The sequence below is a fragment of the Dicentrarchus labrax genome, unplaced genomic scaffold, assembly GCF_905237075.1.
Source record: "Dicentrarchus labrax unplaced genomic scaffold, dlabrax2021, whole genome shotgun sequence".
NCBI classification, from domain to species: Eukaryota; Metazoa; Chordata; class Actinopteri; family Moronidae; genus Dicentrarchus; species Dicentrarchus labrax.
The window spans coordinates 22256351-22284063 of NW_026136711.1; the positions used below are offsets into that span (position 1 = coordinate 22256351).

Genomic DNA, 27713 nt, shown 5'->3' on the forward strand with positions numbered 1-27713 from the left:
CACACACTATATACACACTAAATATACTGTATATGTGTATGTGTTTGTGACTTTAACTTCAACATATATGAGGACCTCAGATACATTCTTGAAGCCACTTTTGTTTTAGCTTAGATGATTCTTGTGTCTGGTTCAAGGTTTAAGGTACAAAATAGAATTTATTGTCATTCTCTCTCCATATACAATACAAATAACACAATAAAAACAGATATAAAAACAGAAAACAAGTACAAAGACACTAAAGTGTGAGTAAAATCTGCAAGAAATGTGTCTGCAAACAAAGGAACAATATTGCAGTGCATGAACTATGAATCTTTTCAGTAATTCATCAAATATAAGAAAATTAGCAACAGTTTTAATTCTGTCTGCCAAATCCAACAACAACAAAACATCTTTAATCAAAACTCTGTCCAGTGATTCAGATTCAACTTTCTCCAGACTTTGTACCATTTGAAGGCATGACCTTGGGGAAATTTCTGATGTCTGTTTCCTGACTACAGCTCAAACTATAAATATTTAATAAATTAATAGATAATAGAAAATGTTCTTTTTGTTGCAGTGTTTTCAAATGGCACTGTGAAATGATGTGTGCATAATTGTATGATTTCTTTTTTCTAACATTTTACAGGCTGTTTAATTTATACATTTAAGAAATAATCAACAGAATAATCAATGACGAAATAGTAATAATTAGTTTCAGCACTGCTGGGCAGGGAGTAACTGTTGGTGGTAGACAGCGTTTATCGGTGTTAACAAATGAGTCTGAAGAAGGAGAGGGACGTTATGTTAGAGGAGACAGGCTGGAGGAGAGTTATCTGAGGAGCTATTGTTGGTATAATGTGTCTAAGGGAATATTTTCTGCAGCCCCATCACAGTAATGTTATCTGAATTTGACATGAGTGACTACAGGCTTGTTCTCCCCCCGTACATACAGAGACTGACATGTTGAACTTGAGGAGGTCGTCTTGTTCCAACTCCAAACATCATCTAGGAGAAAAGGAGGAAGGCGCGGAGACAGAAAGACAGAGAGAGTCAGATAAGAAGTGCAAGAGTCGAAGTGAGGACTGTCAGGAAGATAGGATGAGTGGAGGAAAATGTGAGGGGTGCAAGAGAGCAGAGTCAGACGGGGCTCTGAGAGTGCTAATGGACTACAGGGCATCAGTGTCAGGTTTGCTATCTCAGCCAGAGCGTGGATAGATGGAGGGATTTGAGAATGAGAAGGAGGAGAGGAGTGTGGGTGCACAAAAGGCATACTCAGGACAAATTGTGTGTCTGCTTCCCATTAGTGGTGTATGAGTGTCGGTTGAGATGGTTTACCTCAGCTGGTGACTGTTCGGACTGTTCAGCTCTGCGCCAATGCCCCGGTAATAACCTCGTACCGCAAGGTTCGATGTTAAAGTTAATGAAATGTGCTGACTTCATTCACACTTACATATTGTCATACAGATTGTCTGAGGAGAAGTGTTGTAAGTCATCTGGCACCAGGGAACATTTGGACTGAAGCCCAAAGTGCCATACACCATACATCTATTCACTGACGATACAAAATGATGTGAAGCCAAAGTACAGATTTGTACAAATATTTCTTTGTGCTGAGTGTTTATACGATCAAAGTAGCTTGCACTCTGCCAGTTTGGCAAAGTTTTATGAAGAGTGCTTCCTTTCATAAGTGAAAGGTCAAAGTTGGTTTTTAGGCAGAAGCTGGGCAGCCTCAAACACCTACAGCCTCGTGAAATTTTTCAGGTGTGGGAGATTCAGACTAATAGTCCATCAAGCCTCTTTGTGTGTACAGTATATTTTGGATGAAGACCAAGTAGCTGTCTATGTGATTATGGGAGAAATGAGGCCTGTGGTTGAGCCTGACCATGATCCTGTGGGAGGTTGCAGTAGTGGTGTCTCACTATTGGATTAAAAAAGCCAGAACATTCTTCCTTCTCCTCCTGCTCCTGTCAGAGCTCTATTTCATCTCAGTCTCAGCCATCTCCTACTTTTATACGCTCTACATACATTCTCTCTGCCGGATGCATAATTGGTGAAAACTGAGCCTCAGTCAGATGCTAACATCATTACAAAGCCCACCTTCAAGGTTTGCGATGTAAATGCTTGGTAAATAGCAAAGCCTTCCTTCCTTGTCAGATTGATCTCGCTTCAATCGGATTTGTATTCCCTATGTTCCATTAGCTGCCGTGGCTTCAGGCAAGTAATGCTTGAGTTTGAAGGTCAGACCTCTGAGTGAGATCACCCCTGTGTGGGCGAGAACCCCCTGAACCCATCTCGTCCTGGAAGAACAACAGAGAAGAACCGAGTGGCGGAGGAAGGGCAGAATGTGGTGGAACATGAGGGTTCCAGGCCTTGTTTTTTTGGGTTCATGCACTGATGGGCTTCCTGATAATGTGTTGATTGTGAAGGGGAGGAGATGGCCTCTCATCCCTGATCATTGTGGCGGTTGCATTGACGTGATGCCAAGATTTTTTCCATCCCTGCCCCGTTCACGCCCCTTTGCCTCCACGCTTTGTTAGTCAGCCCTGTTCTCAGGAACCCTCTCTAGGTGTCCCTAATGGTATGTTGGCAGTGTTGTCCATAGTATCTGTGCCATATGTGTGTGTCTGTGTGACTGCATACATATGTATGAATGAGAAATGGGAGTAAGGGCCTCCTATGTTGCTGTTGTTATTGTTGTTGTTGGTGTCGACGCCTCACTCATCCCCGTGAATGGACTGCTTGGTCTCAATAGAAGAGGGGCGTTTGTGTGGGCTGGGTCCATCATTCATTTACTTCATTCATGTCCCTGGGGAAGCGGAGGGGGAGTGGCATACAACACTGGCATGGCATTAATGCTCAAAGCATCTCTGTCTGTCCTTTTCCACCCTCTGCTCGCTCTCTCTCTGTCTCTCATCATTCTCGTCTCTCACTTTTCCTCCTCTTGGCACAAGTGTTGAAACAGTCATCAGTCAAAGCTTGGCTATGATCCTGGGCTTTCATGTTCTGTAGGATTTCATGTTAGATGAATTGATGTGCTCCTCAGGAGCATGTGCTTTACGGCACTACATTGATGGAAGACCACAGACAGCCCCTCAGAGAGCTTATAGGAAGCAGCACCTCCTGGCACAAACACAGAGACATGAACTTTTTTCCACGGCTGACAGATCTAGTTTTAATGTGGTCGACTCAGCTAAGAGTCACACAGAGGAAACAAAAAATGTCTTTTGACACTGGGAAGATCTCCAACCTAAATGATGCTTTGTTCAAGTGTAATCGCATTTAGAAGGTAAATAAAGCTTGGAATTCATTAGTCTATGGCTTTTGATTATACTAATGTCACTTGCGTGAAGGATTGGTGCACAGCATGAAATTTACCTTTTCACCACCGTGGCCAGATTACACTGTCCTACTAAACCATCTATGCATGATTAATTAGTCGCAAACCATTGCAATGCACTATGAGCACCATTAGACTATGAAAACAACAGGAACTGCACCACACTGCATGCTGTGGTCTGGAACAGTATTATTCTGTGTCACTAAAAGCCATGTTGTTTTTGCAGTTGCAAAGATATTGTTTTATATGGAGTGTCAAAAATGATGAATTATATTCACATTGTTTGTGACTTCTTGACAAACTACCAATGTATTAAAGACCCCAGCATTCATTCAAGTACATCAGAGTATTTTCACTTTTTGAGAAAGCTCCATTATGCTACATCCAGTTTTTTGTGTCAAAATGAGTTTAATTCAATTCAATTCAATTCAATTTTATTTGTATAGCGCCAATTCATAACAGAAGTTATCTCAGGACACTTTTCAAATAGAGCAGGTCTAGACCGAACTCTTTAACATTTACAGGTCCCACATTTCAGTCCAACTCTTGGCAAGACAGACAATATATTTCTTTAAAAATCTGGGATCATTCTTTTAAAACTATTACAAGCAGTTTTGGTTTATAAAGGTTATCTCAATGCTATTTAATGTCATTTAAACACAGAGACTATTTTCATCATCAATCCACAAAATGACATAAACTATTAAGATAAGAAAGCAGCTGTGGAGTTAACTTATGGGTTACCCTGCCATAGACGTGTCATCATTGGACCACTGTTTTGTAGCATGAGCTGGACTGTCCTTGACTCGCTTTTGGTAACATAATAGTCCTGTGGCAGTGACATCCACCTGGCAGATTCAGTTTCAATAAAGTCTTGGCATTACTTCTTTCTTTTTTTTATTGCAGTGACGATCAAAGGATCGTTTCTCAGCACTCCCAACTCTTTCTTGTGTGAATGTTGCAAATTATTCACTAGTTCCTCAGATGATCATAACCAGCCTGCTGGAAAAGCTACAAGAGAAAATATGGCAAGCTGCAAACAAACAAGCCCCAAACAGAAAAAAAAACCCAACTTGTCTGCTGTTCAGATCTGATGAATGAAAAACAGATAACGAAGATAGGAGAAGGGAGTGTGTGAGTGAGAGCGAGAGAGGCCACTCATAAAAAGGAAAAAAAAGTCTCTCTCCATTCCTGGTGTGGATCAGCCTGTGTTTGGTTGCCTTATCAGTGCAGAGCGGATAGCTAAGCACTGATTTATGAGAAGGTATGACAGTGTAAGATAAGGGTTTTTAGCCTCCATGTGTCTGTGCAATCACTGGCCTTCTTCAACACCCCATGTAAGGACGGATGGAGGGACTGTGACTACGATTTCCCACTGTTACGCTTGTTGCCTCCCAGCTGATAAGACTCTTGCCTTCCTCTCAGTTTTTTTTCCTTTTCTCTTTATATTTATATCTTGCTATCTCTCTCACACTCCAATCAAAACAGGTACTTCCAGGTAATACTTCCTTTGTCAAAACTGTCTGAGCATCTCCCACCTGGATGTTTAATCACAGATGTGTTGCTTTCAGTATAAGAGTGAGCCTGAAGTCAAATACCTGCGAATTCCTAGATCCTGTAATGTAAAAACTAACAGAATGGTTATGAGACTCCGCCACATTGGTTTTGAATGTGTTGCATCATGAGTGTTTTAACTGCTGGAAAGGTCATTTCAACATTTCTTATCTCTCTCAATTTGTGTGCATACTAAATCTCACTGAGCAGAACTGCCAACAATAACATACCAGAGAAATCACAGCCCTTTTCTGATTTGCTGTTGGCTTTTGGGTGCACAGCCTGTAATCTGAACAGTGGGCCATCTTATTTGTCCATTTCATGCCTGGTGTGCAGTAATTGCTGTGTAGTATTGACATAAAGGGTTTATGTGAACCAGAGGCCATTGTTGGTTGTGGGTTGTATTTTATTCACCTTTTACTCTCTTCCTGGCTCTAAACAAGCCTCTCAGTTTTGCTACTTGTGCTTCCTTTGTTTGGAAAACCTCACTGCTCAATTTCATGTGGGAAACTTATCCTTATTAATATGAATGTATCTCTAACTAGATCCATTCAAATATCCACTGCCCCTAAGCAGCCGCACTCTGCACACTGACCCCTATGGTCACGGGTGAGAAGAAGGTCACAGGGTCACGGGTAGGATGTCCCATCTGTCCATCAAACATGAAAGCTTCCAAATCAACAGGCGCTGGTGTTTTAAATGGGAGGGGTGAGTGCGTCAGTCAGCGAGGGGAGTAAAAAAGGCCGTGCATTACACAGACAGACAGTAATCTATAGGTCTGTCAGCCTGTCAGTCAGCCTGACCTTGGGTAGCTTTACTTTAATTGCAGGCTGGGATGAGAGAGTGGGGCCCGCCTTTAGCAGACAATTCACATTATCCATTAAAGATGTAATGGCTGCCAACATGTTTCATCTTGAATGACATTTTTTTGCTTTCAAAGCACATATTTAACCTATTGGAATGTAAATGATAGTTTTAGCCTGTAATTATTTTCTGTAAAGAAGGCCCCTTATTCTTTAAGTAATTCAGGTCCTTCATGCTGAGAAAGATCATCACATGCAACATTCCTACTTAAGTTACTGCTTCCTTGGAGGTTACTTGAACAAACATAACTCTAAAGCTGATGGCACTAAGGTGGTCTAAGCTGACTGCTGCCCTGTGAGATTACACTTCAGTGCCACACCTGTTTGCTGTTTACTGCGACTGTGGGACGTACGTCTCCCTTCACACCTCTTATAAGCCCAGCTATCACCTTGTCAAATTATCATCTTCACAGAGACCCTTTTGACCTAGAAACAAGACAGGTGGCATATGATGATAGAAGGTGAAAAGTGAAAAAACAACCCATGAAATATTTGGTATCTTGTGAAAGCTTAAAGATCCGTTGCAACATTAATGCGACTCCATGTTCTTTTTTTTTTCCTGTAGTCAGTACAGTTTGAATATGTTTCCAAAGCCAACTATTTCCTTAACAATGTTGTATAATAGCATTCCCACACATTCCTTTATGCTACCTCTTCCTCCCACTTCAGCCCCTTCTCCTGTTGCTCTAGCTCCGCCATTTCTGCTACCATCATCTCCATCATACAGCCACTCTTCCACTTGGAAAAGATGAATGCCCTTGACTGATGGTCATCATCCCCCACTTTGTTTTCTCCACTCCTATGCTCCCATTTATGCCAAACAGACAGACAGACAGACAGCAAATGGACAAGTTAACATGGATGCTCTGTCACTCACAGCATCAAGTCAGCTTATTCTCACCAGTTGGTCTCCCCTCTTTCTTTTCTTCCCACAGCTTTCACCAAACTTTCCTGCTGCGTTTCATTGAACGTTTGAATCAAATCTGTGTGTGTGTGTGCATGGGTTTGTGTCTGTTTTTTGTGAGTGTGAGCTGTCATGCTTGTAAATGTACCAAAATAAAAACAGTTACTGTTGAAAGGGGCACATACAAAAGATGAAAAGAGGCAGTGGGATGCTGTCGGCTGCAGTCGGGTCAGAATATCAGTTTTCTGTGTCAACTCTTGTACACTTGACCATGAAACTCGTCATGCCAGCAATGAGAAGGCTACTGGACTTCATACACACTAAAGAGCAGACTCAAAGACATACAGATAAAGCTGCTGCTTGTTCTGGGAAGTATTCATTGAGAGGATACTTAGTATAAGCTGAGCCAGTGTTGGGCCCAAACCCAAGAAGTGAAACACTAGCAAATAACATATCACATTTGTGGGGCTCAAGCTGCTCTCACTCAGGTCACAAGAAGAAAATGTAATATTGTTCCTGGGCTGCTCCCAAGTAATAACAGCTGAGGAGTTACCTGTAATAACTTGTCAGCGAATTTTTTTTTGAGAAAAATCCAAGTCTGAGACCTATTTTTCTTGTTAAATTATTTTTCCTAGGCAAGCTTGTGTTTGCAGAGCTTAAGAGAGAGGAAAGGCAGAGTTTGTTCTCTGAGTGTAATTACCTTTAGAATCATCTACTGAGGTCAATGTTATATTGATCTGTTGGTTCACAGTCGGCCACTAACGGAATGGATTACTAGAGGAATGTTATGTTTGATCTATTTCCAAAGATCTTCTCTTTAGGGAGTGTGTTTTGAAAAATGTTGACCTTCTACATTCATGAAAGTGTCATTCAACCAGGACTTGTAGTAGCAGTGGTAAAAGAACCAAATATTTATATTTTATTGGATATCTCTGTAGTACTTGTCAAAGATTGTAAGCAAATGAGTTTAGCCTGAAATGATATACTGTAACAAGACTAAGAGTGTACAGCCAAGCCAGTAGCTTTGTTAGGCTAGTGTCAACATGCTAACATCAGCAGAGGCTGATGTAATTAATTTTGCTGGTTTTTTGGTCATAAACCAAAGTAATTTATATTTTGACCTGATGATTGCACTAAAAGGAAAGTTATGGGATTATCAAGAGTATTACAATGCATCCTAAAGGGAACGTGAATGTCTGAATGAAATTTGGTCCTAAATCCTTTGGTCCTAAAATCAGTGGATCACCAAAGTCATTAGGATTCATCCTCTAGAGATCATGAATATATCTACTGAATTTCATGGCAATCCATTCAAAAGTTGTTGAGATATTTCTATCTTGATTTAAGTCATGGACCGATCAACAGACCAACATTGCCATACCAGGAGCCACACCACTGGCTAAAAATATTATCATAGGTCTATCATCTAAAAAATCAGAAGTGTGACAGTATATTGTAGAAAAACTTTGGGGAATTTAGGAGGTAATTTCAGCTGGTTTAATAAGGACATTGGTGTCTTATGGTTATGTATGCCTGTCTCAGTCTTTGTGGCTAAACTCCCACTCGCTGTTAACTGAGCACAAAGCCTGTCAGACAAATGAGCAGGTCCTCACTGCAGGCCCGGACTCCAATACCCCATCTGAGGACCATGACACGCTGCTCAACAACCAGCCGTCTGATTGTTGAGCATTATCTGGTTGTCCCTTGCCTGTCATATAGCATTAGAGGACGGGGCTCGACCCGGGATCTGTGCTGACACGTACCTGGTCGGGGGTGACCCTTGCTTTGTCTTGCAGTGACGCAGGGTCAAGTGGATGGTATGCAGCAGCAGGGCGTGCAGTATTGTGTAGACCGTGCAGAGGCAGATGGGCTTCTGGTGCTCACTCATTAGTAGTTTGTAGTATGATAAATCCACAAATGTTGGTGACCCCGGAGATCGACTAGTTGCCCTGGCTGGCCATTTGGAACCGAGGGCACGTTTATATTCACATCACAATTCTCTAATTGACCATCTCATTTCACGCCCAATATATGATAACAGACATAATACAGCGTGTCCTGAGCAATGCAGTGCATTTAACAATGGTTACCACATTTTCCATTAGCAGATTTAATTCAAAGGCTCCAGCTGAGCTTATTAAGGGCATTTCCGCCAACTGTTTTAATGCATGCTTTGAATTTGTGCTTTAAAAAATGAGGGTAAATAAACCAAAAGGTTTTGCCTCTTGGGACAGGATAAAAAAAATTGCCCTGTCTCTCCAAGTGGCCTGGTAGTTGAGGACACATGCTACAAAACATCCCCAGTGGCCAGCCAGTGGCTTGTGTTGCTTGTCATCCTGTCTCTGTCTCCACGTGTAGCTGAAAAAACGCCACATGTTGTGGGTGGACAGAGGAGACAATTCATTAAAATAACATAAATGCCATCTTAGCTGGGAAGCAGCAATGAAATGCCATGATGTATCAGAGTTATTGGTCCTTTTTTGAATATGACATGTCATATCCTCTTGAGTAATTTTGCACAACTCTAGCTGATGGAACCACATAACTATAAGCATTTTATTTGATCAACTTTGGAGAAATTGGCTTAAAAATTGCACAACATTTGGAAGCATAACTGTTGAATCCCATTAGACATGTCCCTTAACAACACTTGTTGAGAGACATGTCTAACTTTTCATGCTAGAATTAAATACTTTTAATGGGTGAAGTGACAGTCATAGAAAAATACATCATCACTGCACTCACCATGCACGCATTTCCCCCATCATCTTGCTTCTGCGGCATGCTGGGTGTTAAATAAAGGAGCTTGTGTTATCTCAAAGGGTTGGTATGCAGACAGGAGCCAGTGGATGGTGGCAGGATCAGACAAGCTGAGGAAAAGGAAAGGTGTCAGAGGAAGCCAGGTGATAAATCAAAATAACATTAAGCAGGCATAGAGAGGGAGATTTAAGATAGAGGGAGATCCTATAATTTTTTGTAGAGTTGCATGCATGACAACCTCTTTATAGAATCCGTACAATGTTCTGGATGGTGTGCAAGGCTGGCGGAAATGCTCAAGCAATCTGAGGAGGTTGATGCAGGACAGGAAAGTGATAAATGATGTTGAGATGTTTGTTTCCTCATCACTCCTCACCGAGAGATAATTCAGTTTTATTTTGTAAAATAGAGGAAGCGGTGTTTTGGTTATCTGACTTTTGCCATCGCTGTAAATTGAAAATCATCCAAATGAATGGCGGATTGAGAAGTCTAAAAGGAAGAAAATGATTTGGCCTGTTTAATGTAAGAGAGGTTTGGTCTTAACTGCAGTCACATCTCATCAAATTCAGATGGTGTTCAACCTTATCTGTGTTTGGAGGGTTGAACCCTTACACATGAGAGCTCACTACTTCAGTTTGCCCCACTCCATTTCTGCCACATCGGGACCATAGAAATGATCCTGAACAGCGGCATCACTGTCTGGAATAGGAAGTACATAATTTGCATGGCCTCCAGAACAAAACATATAAGCATTTTCTAAATGGGACATACATTTCCAATGCTTTCCAAAGTTGTTTGAAATACAGTTTCATCAGTTTTCTAATCTGACACTGCAATAGTTAAGATTAAGTTAAGTTTATGCACAAAAAAAGAAACAATGTTGACTGTTGGTAGGAAACAGGAAGAGAACAGCATTCCCCCCAGTCAAAGTCCAATGATTTGTTGACCCATCCATCCACCTCCAATGCCTCCCTCTGCAGACTTTGTGGCTTTATAGCAATACATTTTGGGTATTTGTTAGGGGGGGGACATTCTGGGTACAACGTATACCATAAATGTGACATCAGCATTTTGCTAGCATAGCTAACACCCACACTCTAATGGACTGTTTGCCCACATCCCATTAGGGAGAAGATTTCCAGAGCGTCTGAACCAGCACCACCAGGTTACAGTTGTTTCGCACTAATCCTCGACTCTCCCCTCCATTATCTCCATTTGAACTCCAAACAGACTGATCTGAACCATTTCTTTATGCATCTATGGCATTAACTACTTGGTCAGGAATCTGTTCAAACCTGGTCGATGCATTAAAAGCAGCAAGGGAAACTTATATAAGCAAATGGAGAGCATCTTGTATGTCTTCTAGAATAATGTGTATTTGCTCATTTGACATATACATAGAAAACATGTTACTTATAGCTTCTTAATGTCTATTTAACATGGGAATGTGGCTGTCTGTATATGTTAGTGCGTGACTGCCAAATGTTGCTTTCCCATTACTTCTACCTCCCTTTTCTTTTCAGGATAAACATGATTTTGAGAACTTCTCTCTCCTTTTCACTCTTGCTCTTTACCTAAGCTGGCAGCTGAGATCTCAATCAGTGTTTTTGTGTATTTGGGCACACAATCAAGGTGTTTTGTCCCCCATCCAACTCATGATTAGAATTCACATTGGAGAGGTTCTGTGTGCCTTTGTGAGCTGTGGTTTTGCCCCTCCAGCAGCAGTAAAGGAGATCTCAGCCTCTCTGTGTTGGCTGTATGAAGCAGCTCTCTCAGAGTTCGACTCAGAGTTTCCATGGCTCTCCTCTGCCTGCTTTGATAAATGAAAGTTCTTAGGCTCGCTGTCAGGCTCCTCTGCCCTCGGGACTCCTCCCTCCATTCTCACTCCTCTACCACACCATTTGCTGTTGTAGGTGAAAAATGACCACAGGGAATATAGTAGATTCTTAGTGCTGGACTGGGGAGTGGAACACCCAGAGAGGGTAGAGGTGGCTATTGTCCCCAGTGGATCGTGAGTCAACACTTGCTGCTAATGGTCTCTCTAAATATACCTCCTAATTACCCTCCTCTCATTGCCCCCAGCTAGCAATACACTAGCCATGACCTTGATACACGAGGAAGCAAGAGGGCATGCTTAAAATTATGCCTTGTTCAGTTCTGGTTAAAATCAGCCAGAAAGAGAACTGATTTATCATGTCGATAAATCAGTTGGCTCAGGAACTATGCAAATTTTCAGACTCCCAACCGAATGGAGGATTAGGGGAAATCCATAAATAAGAATTAACAGACTCTTCTGAGAAAGCATTATTCATCTGGGTGTGTGTTAGTACAGCTGACCGAGAGGGAGAGTGTTTGTTCTGAGTGCCAGGCCAGAGGTCAGCCAGGGAGAGGAGGATTTTTCACTCATTCACACCAGCTATGTCTCATTATTCAGTCCTTTCCATAATCCCTCTAACCTGTGTATTCACCACTGACCACTGCCGCCACCCTGACCAGCTTGCTGCAAGCGACAGCACAGCTACAACAACAAACACAGCTTTATCATCATTACAGCGGCTTGCAGCATCTGCACGACCCCATCTCCACACACACACAAACACTTGAGCATACGACGGCCTGCCACGGGCCCAAACAGCGCCTTGGGATAGAGCATTTTGTAAACAAAGTAAGCAACTAACCAGTGTTTTTCATGTTCTCCAAAATCCGGAGATTAGTGTTGTAGAGGAAGAGAGTCAGGAAGACTTGCACACTGATTTCCAGAAATGAAAGGCTTTATTTTATTTACAGCTCAGTGTGAATATGGATTTTTTGTTCTGTAGAATGTGAAGGCTTAAGTATATATTTTATGCTGTTTGAATGTAACACACTATACTTTTCTATGTGTAACCAAGCAGAAAGCTGATGATTATAAAAACTAGATAAAAAGCTAGCTTTTAGTCACTTTGTGAAGAGACAACAGTAAAGTATCAATTTAATTCAATTGTACTTTTTAAACAGTTGCAATTACAACATTGTTCTTCCTGCCCTTTCAGACATTTATTTAAAGGTACATTTACCATACTCTCCCTGCTCTTCTCTCCTCGAACCATCCCACCCTGGTATCATCATGACCACCCTGCTCTCTCCAGACCCTGCTTGCAGCAAGCACCCTGCATGACCCCCCAGAGATAATCCTGATTATGCCGAAGTGTGTAAGGAGGCCAGGGATGAGCTTTCACCTCAGACCCCTCGTGTCCTTTAACCTTTCACCTGCTGCCCTGCAGGGCTGTTGAGGGCAGCTGTCTATGGCAGTGTGTGTTGAGGGAAAAGCATTGTCAGTATTCACAGGACACCTCAGGATTCTCTGAGGTCACTCTGCATTTGTTTTTGCCAGGTCTTTACCAAATGTATATCGAAAGAACCATGCGCAAAATATGAATATAGTTTTTTACAGTTTTTCACTGAAAGTTCTCTTTGTGTCTGGAAAACAAAGAATACTAATTTATTATAGTCCATCCTTTTGTGTAATAGGAAGAAAAGCTGGAATTACATTTAAAAAGCAATCAGAAGTCTTGCACATGTCTTTTGCTTCCCCTCTCTGCATGTAATCCCATTGTATCCTCCTCTGATGACTACATACAGTATAACATGGACTTAATGAAGGTTGGGTTTGCAGACCAGAGACAGTGGAATAAAAAAACTGAATGACCTTTTCTGTCAGTTGAACCAGATACTCCTCTACTCCCTCGTGCTTTAATTAACCTTTCCTGTCATCCGAAACAGCAGAAATAGATTTGTTATAATCTCTCGTTCCCACTCAGGAAGTGAACTCACTACTTAAATCAATCTGTCTCTGCTCTTGATTTGTGCAGTGGGAGACAGGTGTCCCTGATTTGATGTGAGGATCAGAGGGCTCTACTTCTATTTCTATGTACGCACCCCCACATACACACAAACATATCAGTGGCAGACAAGCGTGAAGAGCATTTGAGTGACAGCATCCGGAAGCTCAGAGATAAGGTGTAATCTGGTGCCAATTATTTGTCCTTGACAGGCACAGGTAAGCAGCAATCAGCTCCAGTGACATGTGTTCTCAGTCAATAGTCCTGGCCCCAGTGGGTGGTGAGAGGCTGATTATGAGGTGCTGAACGGAGGCAAACACAAAGTTGTGACAGGTTGGGCTGATAAGGCTTCCCACTGCTTTTCAGCCCCTCTGATATCTGCAATGACCTCTCTGTCCTGTGCACTTACAAAGATGCACTGGACTCCGGCATTTATACTGTATGCACTTGGTATTAGCACTGAACACACACACACATATTTTTGGGAAATATAGTACCTGCTTTTGTTAAATCCTTACACAAACAGAAATGTAAAAATTGCAAGTTGTTACATGGAGTTACATGCTGTAATTTCTTGGCAAACAGCGGCTACATGTGCTGCAACTTCCTCCCTATGAAACCACAACTTTTCATTTTAACATTTGTGTTGGTGTAGGGATTAAACAAATTAGATACATAAAGTTGTGAGCTTTAGAGGTGCTGGTAGGTTTAATTTTTTTACTTTTGAGAGATTCAGGCAATTTCTTTCCTCCTACTTCCAGTCACTTTTGCTATGTTTATAAGTTAGGAGAGACAAGGTTTGACTTGTATGAGAAGTTAGATGGTTTGTCAACTATTTCAAAGTCACATGCTTTATTTGGCCGGCTATACACCCTGACCTCCTTCTGTAGAATTGTCAGGTGAAAACCACAGTCACTACTTGCCAAAATAATTTTAATTGTTGCAACAAATAACCAAAGTTGTCTTTGTTCTGTTGAGGACAGCCCTTATGTATACGCTATTGGTGTCCCTCACTTAATAAAGAAAATCCACAGAGGTACACATCTGTGCACGCATGGCTGCAGACAAGCTGCAGCAAGGTGAGGCCACACCTCTACTTTATGAGAATGTGAACATGAGTAGATTGGGGAATTCAGACAACATGCCGGGGATGCCTGCAGGTATGTGGGATTTTCTTTTGCCTGCTTCCTCAGACCCCCCTTCTCTTTCACCCGTAACACACACACACACACACACACACACACACACACACACACACACACACACACACACACACACACACACACACACACACACTAATGGGAAAGAATGGAAGATCTGCAAGGCTGATAGTTGCATGAAAAGAAGTGGAAGCGGTGTCGGAGAGCTGTGTCTTTCGTCATCTCCTTACAAATACAAGACAGAGGTCCCTTATATCCCTTTGAGGACGACCCAGGAAAACCACACCAAGGTACAAAGCTTTGCCAAAAGGCTTGGCCTTGGCCACAGAACAGAGCAGAGAGTGACCACAGTGCAGAGGGATCACATCAACAGGTGGACAGATTACAGGCTCATTTTACCAGCATATGTTATTCATAGTCTGGGGCAGTAGTAGGAACAGATTGAGTTCAATCCAACAAAAAAGATCTTCATCAAATTGATAAGCAATTCCACATTTACACATTAAAAAGAAAAAGACAATTTAGTCTGCTTGTGAGTCTGGTAGTGATTACAAAGTCCTTGCTGGGAAACTTGCTGATATACACCAGATCCTGTGGTCTTTATGGACTGACATTTGTGCCCTATCATTGCTGAATTTTACCAGCTGGTTATAAAGACAACCGTTTAACACGATGTCAAGGCCGTGTTTTGTTTTGTAAAGTTGTTCTTGGCATCAGAGGGATGGACAATTTAGGCTGGGCTGTAACACAGAGGAATGTTTCTGAGAAAATGAATTTGTGCTGACAATAGAGCATATGAGCGCTTTGTGGTGGACTGTTATCATACCTAACTCCTTATCTCACCACGCCACAGGCATTATTTCAAAGAAAATGTGTTTTAGCATGTCTCGTCTCACAGAGATGTAATATGTCTCCTGAGTGCAAGATTGCCACTTCCTTTTCACAGATTCAAATGGCAAGATGAATTAAGTTAATGTACAGTGTAACTATAATACAGTCATTGTATTTTAGCCGGAGGGTCTTTATGTAGGCTTTAAACGTGCTTTGGAATGAGTGTGCCCACGTACATGTCCCATATATGCTCTTGTAAGCAGTTCTGGTTAACTCCATTATGTCCCATTCATTATGATCTCCTACAATACAGTTTTACTACTACGAGGGCTGCATACAGGGTTCTGTTATGAGGTTAAGCATGCATCCTAAACTGTTTTTTTCTCTTTGGCCAGGCCTTGCTTCTTAGATTAGCAATACAGTTCAATTCAGAATCAAATCAGAAATATGCAGATCTCCATGAAAAGATTCATTCCTTTTCATGTAATTTTTTTCAAACATAGCCAGACATCTTTTTCAGTCAGTGGGCTCTCAATTGCAGTTAGCTTTAGGAAAATGAGGCAAGAACACTGTGTCTTCATATGGTTGTTGAATGAAGCTGTCCAAACCACAATTGGATATAATTTGCAGCCTGCATATTTTCAGAAACGAGATAATTGTTCTATTTTGAAAGTGTCTCACAGTTTATTTTAATATAATTTAGAACCTGACTTGTGGGTTTTGTTAACTGCCAAGAAAATTTTTATCAGTAATGTAATTGCTGTGAAATAATCTTCTCTAATTGAAAAGTATCTTGTACTATGAGTTTGTTAGCAGTTTTTTAACCAGTTTTTTTTTTTTTTTTTTTTTTTACTTTTTATGTTGGTCATTCAGGTCATTTTTGTCAGGATGAAATTAGTCTGTTCCAAAAGTGATAGATATTGATCCAGTGATCCTGAATCAAAGAATGAGGCAGAGGGAGAAGATGACAGGCTGTCAGACACTCAGACACGCTGTTAACTGATAATCTGCTTTGATTAATGTTTATTTGTAACATAGTAGATCTGTCTGTCTGCCCGTATAGTCTGTCTCGTCTGTCTGTCTCCGCTCTCATTGAACTTTTTGAAGACCTAACCACTGTCGGACTTGTGACAGCCAGTCACCACCAGCAAGCTCCCATTTAGATGTGTCTGAGTGTGAATCTGAGTGCAGAGGTGATAAATGTGGGATGTCAGCTGGTGACGTCTGATGTCCCTGAAGCTCCAGTATCGTTGGATCGCTGGGCCTGCCAGAGCAGCTAGTTGGCTAAGTGTGCGGATGACAAGCAGACAAGATGGAAAACGAGACGGATTTATGAAAGAGAGTGGAGTTTTAGGATGTTGTCTATTTGTGTATGTGTGTGTGTATGTATGTGTGTGCTGTTTTTGATGCTTGGTGCTTAACATAGGCCATCCAGTGGGGCTGTGATTTATCATCATGTTACTGTCACCACCTACACCCATGTCCTATTTACTGTGCTCTTGCATGTGTTCTGCTCTAGGGCTGGGGGAAACGGTTGATATCAATTGAAGTTAAAATGCTTGAAAGTTCAATTCTGGTTGATTTGGCGTCATCTTTCGTTACTAGCAGAAACAAGAAGAAGATTGAATCAACTTTATTGTCACCTATATAATCACACACAATCTAAGTCAGTGCCTTGGTCAAAGATACTGAAAGGAGAATTATCTAACATGCATGTTTTGATGGTGGGGGGAGCCGGAGCACCTAGAGGAACCCCACACGCAAACCCCATACAGAAACAGCTTACTGTGGCTGGTCTGAGCAATATTTAAAACTGATTCAACAAGCGTTAAAACTAGTCTTATTTTGTAGAAGCATTTTTAATGTAAACTATTGCTATTGACAAATACATTGCATTTCCTGTGACTGCTTCACAATAAAATCCAACTTTTGCCTTTTAATGTGTAGCAGTAGGAAATGTTGGGTCAGCATTAGCAGTAACTTAATACAGCTCAGACACAGTGTAAAGAGAGCAGACAGTAAATATTGAGGCTGATATTAATGAGATAAAATTACAAGCAGTAATGCTGCATGCATGCATCATTTCAATATAAATGCATGCATGGGAATTGAACATAAAAACTAACAATAAAAACCCCTGTAAAGAGAGATTGCAGAATTTAAAAACATTGATTGCTGAAGAAATGCTGGCCAAAAATAGCCTCAAGAATGGAGTTTGATTTCAACTCTTTAAGATCAATATCAATAAAAATCGATGTTCAAATAATTTAAGCAGATAGAAAAAAACTCATAAAACAGACTTCAGTGACTAATTTTGAATTGGCTTTGAATCATTAATTTTAATAGATCTGCACATAATTCTGTAAAATAATTCGATATAGTCACCACAATATTCCACTAAAAGTCCATAAACTCCCAGGCCTACTATAATGCTCTGTCCATAAGACTGAGAACAAATTGTAAAGCATATGTGTTTGGAGGCAACTTATGAGAATTACACAGGTGACAGCCATGTCTATTCCTATTTACTACCTTATCCACCCCACTGCGTGCCTTGATGCTGCACCATGACGGTAATATTTCACAGTTCCTGAAGGAGCTCAGCACACCAGCAGCTGAGAAGCTTTCTGGCAGAGGATTCATGTCAGTATTTCAAGATGTCTTGTGCAGGTGGAGAACATCACGCTGTCTTTTAAGTAACAAGACATTCTGCTTATTCCTGGTCAAGAAAAGCTGTTTTAGCAAGTCTTTCTCATCTTCATTGAATCTCAGACTCGGCTAAGGAGAACAGTAGGGACGTTTGTTTGGTACTATTGAAGTGGAACATGAACAGGTCCTCTATCTGGTCCTCTGGCTTTCACTGCAAACAGAACAGCACAAGTGCAGGCTCAGCTTTCTCAAGCTTCACTTTCCCAAGCGTATTTTGAAAGAAGGCTTGAGAAAGAGAGAGACCTCCTATCAGATTCACTAACAGCTTGGGAGGTAATGGGAGGACCGGGAGAAAAAGCTGCTTTCCGTACACCAGATCTCCACTTATCTCCCCTCACACCAAGAGTGTAACTTAAACTCACACACCAGCGATCTGCCCGAGCAGTATGTGAGCCATTGGAGAGAAGTTTATATAGTGGAATAGTTTTAACAGTGATATGGAGGAAAAGGTTGTGGCCATGTTATGTATGATATGATGTGAGACTAAGCATGGGAGTGGCAGGCAATATCTCTGCTGCAGCTGAAATGGAGAATTCACAAGAGGCGATTATAGTGAAGGCCATCATCTCCGCCACAGCTCAATAGAATTCACAGAAGGTGAAGGAAAGCCGGGGTCAGACTGCCAGGTCCTGAACATTATCTGCTATTTGGCTTTTTGTAATGGAGGCCACCTTCCATGACTGTAACTCAGGATACCAACAGTGTGAAAAAAAAATAGCACAGACCAAAATTAACGGTCACTTAGAGCTTTTTTGACAGCTTTCTGTTGCCATACAGCAGTGAGTGATCAATTCCTTGTCTGTTTCCATTCACTTCTAAGTCTTGTGAGACTTACTGTATGCCTCCATGCTTTTGTCAAACCTGTCATATCCAGATTTAGCCTATCCAGAACCCCATAATGACAGAAAGTAATTGTAGTGCTTAAAAAAAAAAAAAAAGAACAGCTTCTGTAAATCAGTTTTAGGGGAGTCTGAGGGGAGATTTGGCGGATGATTAGCATACTATCATGTCATTAGCATACTGTGTGTGTGTGTGTGTGTGTGTGTGTGTGTGTGCGCGTAAGTGGTTTAGATTTGTAAAGTAAATAAAGAGAAGATCAGCTCTAGTAAGGAAAGAAAGAAAGAAAGAAAGATCTTTGGCAAACCAAAGGGCATATTGTGCCAAAAATAAGCAGCCTATACACATCTCTTTGTGACCATGTCTGTGGTTTGCGTTTTCCAATTTTATTGTGTGTTTTTCTACTACACTATTATTGCCACAGCTTGAAGAGAAACATTTATTTCTCCCCTCTGTTTGCCTCTTTATAGAGTTAAAGTCTACAGGCACCGCTCACCACTTCTCCTTTCTGCTGAACTCCACCGACTATCGGATCCTTCGCATGGATGAGGACCACGACCGCATGTATGTGGGCAGCAAAGATTACATCCTCTCTCTGGATCTGCACGACATCAACAAGGAGCCACTCATAGTAAGAAACATCCCACACAAACAATAATCCTGGCTGAGCTCTGCACAAGTTTACATCTAACCAGCTCTCTCTCTCTCTCTCTCTCTCTCTCTCTCTCTCTCTCTCTCTCTCTCTCTCTCTCTCTCTCTCTCTCTCTCTCTCAGATCCACTGGCCTGTTGTCCCCCAAAGGAAGACTGAATGTGTCCTGTCAGGCAAAGACACCAATGTGAGTATTCAACTAATGTGATGGTTGAAACAATTAGTTTATTACTTATTCAGTCAATTGACAGAACATGAATTGTTTCATGTTTCTAAGGATTCTCTGTTTTTCTCTATTTTATATTATAAATGAATACTGTTTTGGGTTTTAGACTGTCAGATAAAGTGAGCATTTAAAAATGAAGATGTGCTCAATATTGTTTTTCACTATTAACACTTAAATAATGGACGGATCACTCTTTAGTAAAGCAATCATGAGTTCCTCAACCCTCAAAACCCTGTGCCGTAGGCGTAACAGGTCCCTTATTGCACCAGCTGATAAAAGCACAGCTGTAAACCTTCGTCCTTTTTGACCTGCTGCACATTTAAACATCATTTCATCAGCGATAACCTCGTGTAAAAAGCGTGTGTGTTTCCAGAGTGTCTTTTTGGCGACACTTGGCGATTTGAATGTGGCACCGGGGTCAGTGGAGGACATTTTAAAGCTCCTTCTTTCTGTGTGACTTGCTGTGAAGCTCTTATTTACTGTCTCTGGATCCCTGATTGCTGATTGCATACAGCTGCCACCAATTAAGCTGCAGCAGGAACTCTGAACGTGCAATATTCAGTTCTCTTTAGCAAGGGCGGAAAACATATTCACTAACCATATCTCATACACATCACACAGACATTTCAATTACATTTTTTAACATAATCTAATTGAGGTTTTTTTTTGCACACTAATTATTTTACTCTGTGTTGTCCAGACAGGCAGATAAAATGAATTAGCCACTGGAAGCTGCAGGCCTGTCTGAAGTGTTAATACAATTCAGACATTCAAACACAGCCGCCGCTACTGCGACCCCCACAACGAAACTCGTCATTAAAATTCATATAAAAACCAGATCCTTCGCTTTTGATTTTGTTCACATATTCTCACCCCCCTAAAACACCCACACACACACACACACACACACACACACACACACACACACACACACTTACATACACACACTCATCTCACCCATGTTAGGGGTGAGCACAGGCAGGAGCCGGTGATGAGGCCTTGGCTAATAACCCTGCTCTCCCCTGCTGGTAGAGAGCACAGGCTGCTGTTTATCCAACTGGAATGTTCATTTATGCGTGTTTGGTGACCCGCGCCTCTCACTGCCTCCAGCTACATTGTATTGGCCTCTGTATGTCCATGTGTGCATGTATGTGCTTCTGTGTGTGTGTGTGTGTGTGTGTGTGTGTGTGTGTGTGTGTGTGTGTGTGTGTGTCAGAGGTGGGTCTGAAATTTCATCACTAAAATAAGAAATAAAATTGGCTACCAGGAGACATCTTGGCGATCGCGGCCACTCTTTAGGGAATGACAGATGATGACAATTCAAAAGCAATTCAGAGGGGATGTCGGTTCAGGCGGGAGGTCAAAGGCAATCATACCCACTGAGCTCTCTGTGGGGGAGCACAACTGTGCACTGAATAATACACGCAGGCCCACATGCGCAAACACACACACACACACACACACACACACACACACACACACACACAAAAAAAAAAAAAAAAACACATCCTCTCAAACCTCTGACTTGTGCATCTGTCGTGTTGCAAAGATCTGCCAAAATGGTTCATCCCCCATCCTGCATACAATCTTTTTTTTTTAGGCTTGGTACATCCTTTCTTTTTCGCCAGCTGTCACTAGCAGCCGACGTGACGGACAAATCTGAACAGATATCATCGGCCTGTCCATTTCTGTAGTTGGAGTTTAGATTTGAGTGGATTGAGACCAGGACGGCAGACAGCTGGTCGGAAAAAAAGAGAAGAGATCATTAAGCTGCAAACCTCGAAAGCACAGAGCTGTTTTCACCAGCATCACCTCTTTGTCTTGCGCTCCAAAAGGAAAAGTGTTGTCCTTGTCTGAATTCTCACCACTTAAATAATTAAAATTCTAAATAAACCACATTGATGTTGAGATCCTAAAAAGCTCAAAACAAAAAGCATGTATTTATGTCTTCTTCTAAAAAACCCTAATTGGATTTTAAAATCTCTCTTTTGCAAAACCCCAAATTTTCACTCAACAGTCTTGTTTGGTCTAACCAAAATGTTTTTCAGTTGTCAAATCTGACAGGAGATTGAATTGGTTTTACCCTCAATCCCCATAGCAAACACACTTCACAGCTCAGATGCACTGCTTTTCTTGGTTTCTGCCACACAGTTATATGGTGTTTGGAAACATTTTTCCCTCTGACAGTGTGGTCTGATCTGAAACCCGGGCCAGGCCTGCACACAGAGCCAGGGAGGAGAGCTGCCAAACACAAGCCAGCCAACAGCGGAAATGATAGATGTGATGGTTTTAAGCCAGGCAGAGGGGTTATTAACCATCAGTGGGGCATTATGCAACCCTTTTTTACCGTTGCATTTTCGTGATCAGAATTCTTTTTTAACCTAAGTATCTAACCCTGTTTGCTCTTCCTCAGGGGGAATGCGGAAACTTTATCCGTCTCATTGAGCCGTGGAACCGGACCCACCTTTATGTGTGTGGAACAGGCGCGTACAACCCCATCTGCACCTATGTGGACCGAGGACGCAGGTCACAGGTAACCAAAGATGAAGCCGGGCTGCCTTGGAGACATTTTGACCTCTTCTTTTAAGAATCATATCTGCCAATCAATCTCGTGTTAGAGAAAGAGAATCTCCTTCTGCTCTTGCTACTTAGTTTCATGGGCTCTGCTTCTCTTCCATCATTTTCTGCCTTTTACTTTTCATCCATTTGTGCTGTTTCACGGTCTGGGAGACTCAAAGAAAAAAGCTTGTGGCCAGTCCACTCTAGACCTCTGTTATTATTGCAAAATTGCTGTTGGTGAGGCACCTAACTGCTACCGCTTAGAGATTGTGGAGGCACCAATCTTCTCTTACCACTGGGAATAGCACGTTGACAGTATGTCTGTAGCAAATACCTTGTACCCTCACCCCCCCCTTCACCTGTTTATACACAGCAGAGCCTATGGCCTGTCTTTCTCTCTGGCTGAGAGCCTCTGAAAGGCCATCATTACAGATGGAGCCTGTCATCCATCATCAGCCTTGTAGCTCACCCCTCCCTCCGTCCCTTCCTCCATCCCTCCCTCGCTCTAGCACTATGGCCATGCAGAGCTGCAGCAGCTGCCGGCCCAGCTATAGTCCGCACACTTACATTCACCACTCTGCCTGTTTAGTCTCACTGTTCAAATGGAGGGTTCAGATTTCAATGTAAAGGTCAATCTGCCTCTTGTCATTCAGCTTTTCCCCTAAGGCCCAATCGCTATGTTACTTCACACTGTAAAGATTTTCTTCAGATGTAAACAGAAACCAATTGTTCAGAAGTTGTTCTGCTTCATACATGGAGGGCTTTATACATTTTTAGTCCCTAGTTAACTCTCAACTTTTTCCCTTAACTGCAAACTTTTTCCTTTTCCCTTTACACTTCCTGGTTTTTATGTAGTTTCAGAGCGCCTTTTGCTGAGTTTGTGTCAACCTGTCGAGTTCTACATCAAAAACCTACACATTCTTGGAAAAATTCATTTGGGGAAAAATCCGAACTAGACCGTTTATTTTAGGAAAGATTAAGACTAATAACAATAGGAAGGAATTTATTATATATATTCCAATATTTCTTAAATTGTTCTTTCCTTCACTTTCATGTTACACTGCTGGATGTAATGCATTATTTCAGTTGTTGCTTGTCTCATTATGTTGCATTTCCTTTTCTGTTTTCTTTCCTGGCACTGCATGGTTTATGCATGCATGGAGTTTGCAGCTGTGTTTGCATGACACTAGTCTAATCCAACATGGTTACTAAATTATGAATGTCACCCACCAGGCTCTCTCCACTCTACTTTGACCTCCACTGTGACATTTTTCTTTCCATTTTTTAGAATTGTTCGTCTTCGTCAAGTCTGCTTGTTTTTTCCGTTCTTAATTTTTTGCACTTTTCTATTTTCCTCTTCTGTTTATGTCACAGTCACCATCAGGATAAATTCACGTTGTTTTGGGATGTCGAATGTGGTAATGAGATGGCACACTGTGCCATGTCTCTGTTTTAGGGCTCCCACTACCTACAGGCACCCCAGTCTGGAGGGAGAACAAGTCGGGCAGCAGACTACAGCACTACATCAGAGCCTTTGGAGGCGAAGGTGGGCTGAAGGGAGTTTTGTAAAGGCTCTTAAGTTTGGTGCCCACCTGGAGTACTTTTTCAGTCTCAGGTTTTAACAGATCGTGGAGCAACAAAACTACTTACTGAACTGTTGAATCTCCAAAAACCTGCAAGATCAAAATATCAACTGTGAATGTGTTTTTTTGCAAACACAGAAATCTTGCTTCCCCCCAACAGCAACACAAATGAATGTTTTGGAAATGTACTATTCTCATGCCATCAGATTCTTACTTTGAGCAATGGGCTCCAACACGAACACAAACTTTTCTCCCAAAGTCAGAACAATGTTGTTTTTTATATGAAATATTTCTGTATTTGTGTTTTTGTTTGTGCCTTTCTCACTGGTGAGAGCTTAGTTGCTAATAGGTGATGTCACATACTCTGCACCAATCATGGTTTAGCAACATTTGCAGAGCTGTTATCAAATCTAATGAAACCACACCCACGCTGCATATTTCAGTTTATTTGAGTATTAAACTCAATTATTAAATTATAATGTGACATTTTCAAAACTTTAACTCTTAATGATGCTTAATAGCTACTGCTAGTTATAGAAAAATATAGATAGACATTTGTGTTATAAATTGTATTTTTTGTTTCTACTATGTGGAGCTTTCAGTCAAATATGCAAAGTTGTTGAATTTAGCTTGAATGTTATTATCACATTAGAGGTTGAGATGTTTTTCCAAATGTTTTTCATCCACACACACATACTTTATGCTGTTAATGAAAGAAATATTCAAGAACGGGTTACAGACACAGCTTTGACATTATTCTGCTTTGCCTTACATTTTTCCTACCTGTCAGACATCATCAGCCAGCTTTGAAGTACCTGACAGAACTCTATGTAGACACATACCCAGTGTTGACACAGATGTTCAAGATGTCCTCTTGCACTGTGGAATAATGAATTCTTGTTTGAGCCACTAACATCAGAAGCATGGTGGATGAGTTTTGGATTGCTCTCAGCATTTTCCTCCACCTCTCTATCTCACAGATATCTGGCTTTGTATGCTTTTTGCTCCCCTCAGCAGATCCAATAGTGCTGTGAGAGAGTCTGTAGGGTCACAGCTCGCACCTCGTCATTGTCACTGTGTCTCTAAACGGATCACATTATTAGTTTGATGCTAGTGCTTTTAACATATGTGTATTCAAAGTGCCTTATACATGCTGCATTCAAAGAATAACCTCCCTACACACACACAAAATAAATTCCTTAAACACAATAAATCTGTTAACAAAATGAGAAACAAAAACAAGAAAAATATTAATGATGTTTTTCCTGATTCTTTACCGTTATAGGAATATATTTTCCGGCTCGAACCTGGTAAAGTGGATTCTGGGAAAGGAAAATGTCCTTATGACCCCAAACTTAACAGCGTCTCTGCTTTGATCAGTAAGTCCCTGTTTTTTTTTCCTTCATACAACGTGTGCAGGCAGCTTTAAATAGCTATCTGTGGAAAACAAAGAAGTTCTGCAGTATGTCTTTAGTCAGTTCAATTTCAGTGCATGCCTCAAAAGAATTGTGTGTAACTACATTAATTCTGTAAAACTCATTATTGAATTCAAATATTTTCCTTCGGGTTTTGTAGTTTTTGTTTTGAAGATTTAGGCTGTTACAGTAGCTGCTCCTCTGATTATGGACAGTCTGGGGCTGATTTTTGCAATTATTTATTTTTAAGCTTTTGTTTTTATGAAAGGGGAAAAAAATGAAAAGTACATTTTGAGTTTTTTAACTGCTTGGTTTGTCCGACCTACAGTCCAAACCCCAAATTAGTTCTTTACAATCATAGACAGAGAAAATCAGCAATTTGTTTGCAAAAATTTTTAAGTTTTTGTCACTTCAGCTCTACTGTTATACTTTCATCGATACTGTATGTTCACTTGCATTGTCAGACTGATGAATGTGCTCTTGTGTCAGTGGGTGGTCTTCTGTTGTCAGTGGCTTACAGGTGGTCAGACATGGCAGGATGACCTCCTACCCTGTATGCATGTGTGTGTGTGCTGTGTGTGTGTGTGTGTGTGTGTGTGTGTGTGTGTGTGTGTGTGTGTGTGTGTGAGACAGAGAAAAATAGAGAGACCCTCTTGCTGACCTGAACAGAACTGTAACACCAAGAAAGTCAGCTACAGGTTGTCTTACATAACTGGCAGGGCAGAGACATACCACACTGAGGACAACAGAGGAAGGTGGAATTCCCCTGGTTTAGGCGTCAGGAGTTATTTTTTACCCTTGTCATCTCTCATTAACCTCCTTAAAATATCACTACAATAGATAGACAGCAAAGACTCTTAAGTTCCACCTCTGTTCATATATGGAAAATTACCTTGTCTGACATCAGACATGATGTGTCAGGGTCTAATTCTGTCAAAAATCTGCAGTAACGATACTTAAACATTGCACGAACAGGCCTGACGGGCTGCAGTTTTCACTGTTCCCTAACCTCCACACCATGAATCCAGCTAACACGAAACTGTGTAAATCCAGCAGTCCTTGGAAATTGCACTGATTGGCCTAATGAGTGTGATATAAGTATGATTGCAATAATTATGAGGTCAACATTTTTAACCCACGTGTGACATTTCCACTGGATCAACTTTGATGAGATTTGATGAGAAGTATGGTGTATTTTGGCACTGTGTTGTGTTTCTTTTTGAGATTACAAATAAATTATAATCCTCATGCAGAGTAGAAACTGTGAATGGCCACAGCTGCTGTGCGTGCCACCAGTCTGATTTTGACAAAACCCAGAGGGATGATGAAACTTCAACCAGACCTGTTTAGAGAACGCATTCTTTATTTAAACCTGAAAATATTTCACTCGTCATGACTTCACCTCCGCAACACCCTTCCTTCTTTCTCTGTGACTGACAGATGGAGAGCTGTACGCAGGAGTCTACATTGATTTCATGGGAACAGACTCTGCTATCTTCCGTACACTGGGGAAGCAGACAGCCATGAGGACTGATCAGTACAACTCCAGATGGTTAAACGGTAATGTCTCAAATCACGGCTTGTTCTGTAGCCAGATTTATTTTTTTCTCTCATCTCTTTCCAGACCGTTTTTTAATTTATTCTCGAGCTCCTGAAGTACATTGCTGTGATGTTTCACCTAACTGCCCATATGTTGCTTCAACACTGTGCTGCACATTGTTTATTTCTAGAGCCGTGTCTTCTAGAAATGAGATTGTTGATCTTTCCAGCTTGCTCCACATGACCATATGATTTGACCGTACCATATGACTCGAAGCATAAAATGCACTACGCTAATTGTTGACTACATGTCTGCAGAGCCTGACTGCGAGGTCAGTTGTGTAGTAGCAGGGGGAAATGTCAATAATGACTCAGAGTTGGCTCCGCTCTCTAATGAACCATGATTGTCAGAACATTATAAATGCTGGTCGGGTGCTTTCGGTTGATGTTGCCAAACCAATCAAGGCCTCCCCCAGTTTTGCTGGCTCCCAGATTTTCCTCTGACCCTGTTGCCCTGACAACAGTCCCCTGGTAGTGGTACACTGAAGCGGGACACCTGAGTCCTGCTAATCAGCCATGTGGAATCCCTCTGATATTTCCCCTCCCCCCTTACATGGTTCCTGGTCACCCCCCTCCTCTTGGTTTTGGTTTGTCCTCATTTGGGACCCTGGTAGGTCGCAGCAGGGAGGGGCTCCCTGTGTTTTGTGCCCAGCGGTGACCCAGTAAGTTAGTCATTGGGAACACACTGTGATGCCATATTGAGCGTTGTCACTAGGAAGAAATAAAGGGGTGGGTTAGTTAAAGTGCTGCTCTGGGCAGTGGGCTACTGTTTGTATTTATGCATCAGTAATCATTCACAATAGACCTCTGCCTCATCCAGTTCCTCTGTCAGAGTTTAAATTATGTCTGTGGCTGAATCCAAATCTTCACGCTTTAGACTTGTAGCCTGAACCCTCGCAGTCATACATACTGTGACACGTTCACTG

The 27713-nt window shown here is 41.5% G+C and overlaps 1 protein-coding gene across 4 annotated transcripts in view; it reads left to right on the forward strand.

The window, feature by feature from the left end:
* sema3fa (sema domain, immunoglobulin domain (Ig), short basic domain, secreted, (semaphorin) 3Fa) overlaps positions 1-27713 on the forward strand; it is a 50155-nt gene that overhangs the window by 9806 nt on the left and 12636 nt on the right. For 2 of the 4 annotated variants that reach the window (XM_051414187.1, XM_051414188.1), the window contains exons 3-8: positions 19226-19386; positions 19530-19592; positions 22045-22164; positions 23647-23736; positions 25059-25152; positions 26629-26748. In XM_051414187.1, the coding sequence (XP_051270147.1) occupies positions 19226-19386; positions 19530-19592; positions 22045-22164; positions 23647-23736; positions 25059-25152; positions 26629-26748 (648 nt within the window). The remainder of the gene's footprint in view (positions 1-19225; positions 19387-19529; positions 19593-22044; positions 22165-23646; positions 23737-25058; positions 25153-26628; positions 26749-27713) is intronic. The other 2 variants (XM_051414189.1, XM_051414190.1) reach the window with 1 other exon arrangement.